The sequence below is a fragment of the Notolepis coatsorum genome (assembly GCF_963971535.1).
Source record: "Notolepis coatsorum genome assembly, chromosome: 16".
NCBI lineage: Eukaryota > Metazoa > Chordata > Actinopteri > Aulopiformes > Paralepididae > Notolepis > Notolepis coatsorum.
Genome location: NC_140180.1, coordinates 15,380,829 through 15,388,328, shown reverse-complemented (window position 1 = coordinate 15,388,328; position 7,500 = coordinate 15,380,829). Strand labels below are relative to the sequence as shown.

Here is a 7,500-nt window from a genome sequence, read left to right as displayed (position 1 = left end):
TCGTGCCACAGCCAATCATGATGAGGCGTCTGCAGCGGTGGATCTCCTTCAGGTGGTCCTTTAGACCCCCGAGAACCACTGAGGAGGGGGGAGGAGAGAGGAGGGCGTCAATAAGTCATACTAATAACAATAACAACAATAATAATAATCATTGGTAAGTACTTTCAGCTACATACAATTTCCACTTTCAAGGCAAGTAAACCAAGTGCAATTTAAGGAGTTCAAATATTTTATGTCTTTCCAGAGGTCACTGGTCTATTGAACATTGCTGCACTCTATTAAAGGTGCACTCTGTAGGACTTGTGATCATTTGGAATGAGGATAGCGGTTGAGTCTACAAGGTCCTCAATCCAAGCCATCAAAGGTCTTACTGGGCGAACCTTTAAGCTGGAAGATGTAGGAATTGTTCAGGTCCTTTGAATAGATAAAGTGCCAGGTGAGCGTACTGACATGTAAATGGCATACTGTATAGCAGTGGTGCCCAACCAGTCGATCGCGATCGACAGGTAGATCGCGGGCTGATTTCAAGTAGATCTTGATTAATAAAATTTGATTATTAAATTTTTTTTTTTTGCTAAATCAACTCTTCCTCTCCTTGTTAACTACAACAAGCAATGCTGTTTGTTATTTAAGATGAGGTCGGACTCTGCACTGACAGATTTGTGTTCATTATGCTGCTTTTATAAAGCCTCAAATGACGGCTTACAATATACAATTTTGGTTGGTAGCTCTCGGGCTAGGTGGTAAATAAAAAAGTAGATCTTGGTTCAAAAAAGGTTGGGCACCCTGCTGTATAGTCTCTGAACAAACTGATGCTCAAACACCGCAAACAATAATCCCCTCACTTAAATAATATCCAACCTCCTGTTTGATTTGCATTAGAGTGTGTGTTTTCGTTATTAGCTCTGTGCAAATATTGATTTATGCGCTCAGCGCTTTGTGCATTGTGCCACCCACATCCTAGAAACCTGAGGTAGAACAGGATGTGAGATCTGAATCACTTTTATTTTAAAAGAGTTATATCAAAGATACTGAGTTATATTTATCAAAGATATTGCGTTATACCAAAGATAGTGAGTTATACCAAAGATACTGAGTTATATCAAATATACTGAGTTATACCAAAGCTATTGAGTTATTGAGCGACAGTGAGCGACAGTGGCTCAGGAGGTAAAGCTGTTCGATTCCCGCTCCTCCCCCGGGCAGCGTGTCGAAGTGTCCTTGAGAAATACACTTAACCCCTAACTGCTCCCGATGAGCAGGTCGGCACCTTGCATGGTCGCCTCCGCCGTCGATGTGTCAATGTGTGAGTGAATGTGTGAGTGAATGGGTCAAATGTGAGGAACAAGTTGTAAAGCGCTTTGGATAAAAGCTGCTATATAAATGCCGTCCATTTACCATTTACCAAAGATACTGATTAAGGAAGCTGTGCTCATAGATATCTATAGAACACTAGATAGCTTGCCCGCGCTGCCGGCCAATGGAGAGCGACATCACTGAACCGCCGCCATCTGGCTCCAGTCAGCCTTGAGTGAGAGTGAGTGAGCTGCACAGACAAAAATACTCATAACTCGCTGAAATATTGACGGATTTACAAACGGTTTGGTTTATTACAAGCATTATTAACCTGGCTATGATTCAAGCGGTTTGTAAAAAAAAAAAAAACATCTTTAAAAAAAACTTTTATAAGTATGCAGTACATAACTACATCTTTGATGTTTATAGCAACCAACCCGTTTGTAAATCCGTCAATATTTCAGCGATTATGAGTATTTTGTCTGTGCAGCTCACTCACTCTCACTCAAGGCTGACTGGAGCAAGATGGCGGCGGTTCAGTGACGCTGGTGACTCCGCCTTAAGCTATCTAGTGTTCTATAGATATCTATGGCTGTGCTGACCATAGGGTGAAAATGGAACACTTCCTGTCTCGTAAGTGGGCGGGCCTTTTACACAGAGGCTATTGTGAAGTGTGTTGTCAAACAATATGGTACTGTGCCAGATCTACAGGTCAGTGTGACACATCCTTTTTCTTTTTTAAACACCTCCGGTTATATGATATATTATGATGATACGTCAAAGGGGTTGTATTAATATCAACAAAGGTTGTTTTTTCCTTACCTGTGTTTGTGTCGAAGCAGACGCGCCCTCTCATGGTGTTGACCACAGACTCCGGCTGCTCGAAGATCTCCTTCTGCATGAAGGCCTCAAAGTTACCTGCAGAGAGACGTCGTACAGAGACACGTTACAGCCTCCCTGCTGCATTTCTACACGTCATTCACTTGACAGATGATGCAGAGTCCCCCCCCCCCCCTCAAAAGTACTTAACCCTAAGCACTGCCACACAACAGAAGGTTTATAACCCTTTACTATCACACAACCGACGGTCGCCGGCTGTTGTGTGGCAGTGGAAGGGTTAACCTTCTGTGAATTGTTGCAGTGAAAGGGTTAACCGTTTTTGGTAGTGTGGCAGTGAAAGGGTTATTAAGGAAGAGGCAAGCATCCACAGTTATTATTAGTAGTAAGGCTCCGTCTCAGTTCCGTCTGCTGTCATGCCTCGAAGCAACCAGCAGGGGGAGAGCAAGGCCACAAGTCTACCCACTTGAGAGTGAGAGTATTATAGCACTAATTGTTTTAACCGGATGACCCTTGAATCCTCATAACCGTCCCAAAGAATAACACCTCGACAGTTTTTTTATTGAAAGCCTATCCCTGTCTAAACATAGACATCCTCCGGCTTCCATGGTGGAAGACCCTGGTATAGGCACGGCCTGGCCCTTTGTTGCCCTCTGACCTTTCATGATCTGCTGCAGCTCCATCTGCAGGGTCTGGATGGCCCTCAGGGGGCCTCCCCCGCCTGGCGCTTCATCCTGTGGATGGACAGGGTTCCTCCCGTCACCAGGGCGATGTCGTCGTCCTCCATGTACAGGACCTTGTTGGTGTGTTCGATGATGGCACTGGAGGAGGGATTGATTGATTGATTGATTGATTGATTGATTGATTGATTGATTGATTGATTGATTGATTGAAAACTTTATTAACAGATTGCAGAATGGGTACAGTACAGTATACGGCTCAATACACACAATTGTTAAGGGGATGCAGACCAGAGAAAGACTTTCGTCTTGTTTACATCAGGGTCCCCATTTCAATTCATCATAACAATGGCAGGTGTTAGGTGACAGAAGGCATGATGGGATGCACGATCTACTCACGGACTAGGACCAGACAAATTAACTCTTGGCACCCAGGGCCGTAGGATTGGTTTCAACATTTGGGGGGGGGGGGGGGGGGGGGGGATTTTAAGCGGGGGTCTAGGGGTGCTCCCCCAGGAAATGTTGAGCGTCAAACACGTTTCCTGCATTCTGGTGTACTACTTATGGACACATTTGTGCCTTTTCTGCATCAATTTATGGTGGAAATGCCCTCTTTTGGGGAGGGTTGTCATTCATATTAGCTATATTTTTTGAGGGGGACAAATTTACCTCTTCTTAATATTGAGGGGTACATGTTGGCACAGACACAGACACACACACACACACACACACACACACACACACACACACACACACACACACACACACACACACACACACACACACCACACACACACACACACACACACACACACACACACACACACACACACACAACACACAAACACACACAAACACACAGATATACAGTAACTAAGCCATTGAGCCTTAATGGCTGGGTGCTACACGGTGGTGGTAGGCAATTGGAGGCAATTACAAAAGTGTGTCTAGAAAAGCGCTATATAAATGCAATGATCATTCATTCACACACACACACACACACACACACATACACACACACACACACACACACACACACACACACACACACACACACACCACACACACACACACACACACACACACACACACACACACACACACACACACACACACACACACACACACACACACACACAAACACACACACACACACACACACACACACACACACACGCAGAGCCTTGGTCTTACCTGGCATCGGAGGCGAAGTAATACTCCACGGCCTTGCCGTCCCCGGCGCAGTTGAGGGCGTTGTTGAAGCGTCGGCCCGGTTGTGGCTGTTCTTGTCCTCCTTGTACAGAACTGCAGAAAGGGTCGAAGGAGGGGGTCAGAGTTCAAGTGTCAAAGGGCTCACCACCAACATGACCACACCAACACGGTCAAGATCTGACGCTTCACTTTGAACCCTTCACCTGAAGCTGCCTGGGAAAAGGCCATTTCTTTCTTTTTACGAAACTCCTAGCGGTTCTATGATGCGATCTGGGCGTGGAACGGGGGCCTGCAGGTGAAGGGTTCAAGTGAACAATGCGGTTCAAATGAGACCCTTTTTTCACTGCCACACGACAGAAGGTTAACCTTTACTATCACACAACCGACGGTCGCCGGCTGTGGTGTGGCAGTGAAAGGGTTTAACCTTCTGTGTGTTGCCACAGTGAAAGGGTTAACCGTTTGGTAGTGAAAGGGGTGTCAAAGGTGCACTATGCAGTTCGGGGGAGGGAGGTTTGTTTACAGACAAGAGCCTGCGATTGGTCGGACCGACTTATTACTGCCCGACCGTGTGTACATGTAATTACTACCTCTAGTAGTACGTCGAGGGGCCTGTGAATCCAACACAAGCCTAAAAGATGCTAAGAATAGTAAAATAGTAGAAGAATAGTAAATAAGTCGGTGAACGAAATTGCAGGCCCAGCCTATAGCTGCCATTGTAAATAACAACGGTGATGCTCTTTCAAGTAAGCTCTCTACCGGTAGTGTTGTTTTTTCATTGCTCTTGAGTTTCAAATCTCACACCCAAAACTACAAAGTGCAACTTTATAAGACAATCACGGGGGAAAAAGCGGATCATCAGAAATGTGCCCACGTCGTTTCAAAAGGAACCGACCGGCGATGATAGACAGAAGCGAGCGAATTCCCATATCATCCCTCTTCATCAATCAATCACAATAGGCGCCTTGATTCACTCGAACGCGGCATTAGCGTCAATCACAGACGGACGATCAGCCGTTCAACCGGAATCGATTTCATCACCCAGCGGCGCTGATTCCCCCCCCCCTCCCCCCGGGAAGCTACAGTGACATCATTCATCTTCATCGCTCGTCTTCTATCCTGCGTCCTATAAGTAGGCTGTGTGACCGTAGTATCAGCAGCAGCACTGTATCGTCTGAGAAGTACTCCAAAGTATATTATGGGCGTAAAGACGACCATTAAGATACCCTGATCTCTCTCTCTCCCTCTCTCGCTCTCTCGCTCTCTCTCTCTCTCTCTCTCTCTCTCTCTCTCTCTCTCTCTCTTCGCTCTCTCTCTCTCGGGCCTTGGCCTTTGGACCTGTCCCGATGGAGCTTGAGAGATCCAAGTCGAGGAGTAACCATAAAGTCTTAACGTAGACTGATAAGGGGAGGCTGAAGATGACTCCCTCACACAGAGAGAGAGAGAGAGAGAGAGAGAGAGAGAGAGAGAGAGAGAGAGAGAGAGAGAGATAGCACAATAAAACACATGGCTGCGTTGCTAAGAAAACATGAGGCAATCGAACAACTAGAATGGAGGTCTGTTGTTTCTGTGCGTCAGACGACCCTCGCCTGACGCACGCTTGTTTTTCTTTTTCTCCGAGGACGATGACGGGTGGACCACACCCAAACTGATTTAATTGGCCGTTTGGTCGCCCTCATAATACTTATTTTGGTCTACAGTTCTCAGGGCACCTGTTTAATAATGCCATATTGTCGCTGATATACCTATATACCTACAGTATACCTACATTAAAGAAATGTCCCCAGCAAATCTCTTAGTTATATCAATATTGTGCCATCAGAACTTCGTCTTTTGCAGGTTAAGTATTTAATGTTTTCCATTGCCCATTACACCGTTACACCATCATCTTCTTATCAACCAGGAAATGCTTGTGTGAAAATCGTATTAGAAGTTGATGAATCTTGTAATAATCGATGCAGGAACACGATTCCTTTTTTTTTTTTTCAGATAATCTCTTAATTACAACAACATTGCGTATTTAAGCTAAGCAGGGTTGTACTTATAAGGTGAAGTATTTCCAATGTCGCTATTTGGAAGAAAACGAGACGGCTTGCCAGAAATGACATCACTCTCACTACACTTTCACGTGATGGGGGGGTCAAGTCTTTCTCAATGCGTACTAGGTATATAATACGAGGCTCCATGTGGCCGTATGAAACTGAGAGCTGGAGACCATCAGAGCAGTCGGCTCGGGGGGCAGTGGTCAACCCGTCACCGTCCTGGGAAAAAAAAAACAACCGCTTCTTTGAAAAGTTACAAATTGTAAAACAGGATCGTTGGATAGGGCTGCGAACAACACCGCTCCCCGGAGCTATTTAAACGAATTTCCATAAGTCTGACACAGTCGCTCGCCTGCCAAACAACACAACCAAAAACCAAAACCAAAACAAAAAAGTCCCTAGAAACCAAGCAACGATTCCACACTAAGACGTTTCCGACACAGTTGAATAAATATTGCGCAATGAAAATGTGTGTCGACAACAACACCAACAATTGACACATTTTGACAGTAGAACGGTATTAGATGACATTTGGCCTTCCAGTACAAGTTACATTATGAATGAAATTGATCCGTCATGGTGATTGTTATTCTTATCAAATGTATGCCACAAAACCTTTATAACACCGCTGTAATTCTATAGATATTGGATTAAAGAGGAATGAAACACATGGTGCTTTAACAGCCCCTAGTGGTTGAGCTGGCACGCCACGCGTCTTTCTTCCTAGACACACTGTCATGGTACCTCCGAAGAGGAACTCTGACATCAAGAACGGGGGCCATGCTCCACACATGGTGAAGATAATCAGCCCCCCCCTACCCGAACCCCCTCTCACAAAGGCCACGCCTTTCTCGCCACGGTCAAACTTGAGAAGAGTGATTGGTTAGATCCGTGTTAGTAGGTGGTTAGATCAGAGCATCCAATCAGAGACAGAAGACAGCGGGGTTCATCCAATCATCCCTTGATCAGTATAGGACAGACACCTAACACCAGTGGGCGGGTTATGAGGCCTTCTGAACCGAGTGCAAGTAGACTATAGTATGTATAGTACTGTGTGCAAGTATACTATAGTCTATCTCTATAGTATACTATCTATACTATAGTATGAAATCCTGACTTTTTCGACACCACAGTGCATTACGTGTCATATTGCTGGATGCAGAGGACACTTCTCTAGTCCCATATGTTTAGTTGTTATGTCTCTCAATCAAAGGACCAACCATCAATCAGGTATAGTACCCCCAGTTTTTAAATAAGAATTGTTTAATTAGTATTTAAAGAACAGCCAACATGTTTGTAAATGAGCTTACCAGTTTCCTTTCTCGTGTACGTTCAGTAGAAAGACTATCTGGCTGCACGTTAGCCTAGCTTAGCACAAAGAATGAAGCGGTTAGCCAAGGCATTGTCCAACTAACACCCTTGTCCGCTCCCATTCA

At 45.1% G+C, this 7,500-nt stretch overlaps 1 protein-coding gene across 1 annotated transcript in view; it reads right to left on the bottom strand.

The window, feature by feature from the left end:
- Window positions 1–7,500, bottom strand: part of LOC311242895 (glutamine--fructose-6-phosphate aminotransferase [isomerizing] 2-like) — a 139,926-nt gene that overhangs the window by 13,064 nt on the left and 119,362 nt on the right. The window contains 5 exon segments of the mRNA XM_084331958.1: window positions 1–78; window positions 2,119–2,214; window positions 2,792–2,845; window positions 2,848–2,954; window positions 4,008–4,118. The exon segment at window positions 1–78 is cut by the window's left edge and continues 20 nt beyond it. Coding sequence (XP_084188084.1) covers window positions 1–78; window positions 2,119–2,214; window positions 2,792–2,845; window positions 2,848–2,954; window positions 4,008–4,118 — 446 coding nt within the window.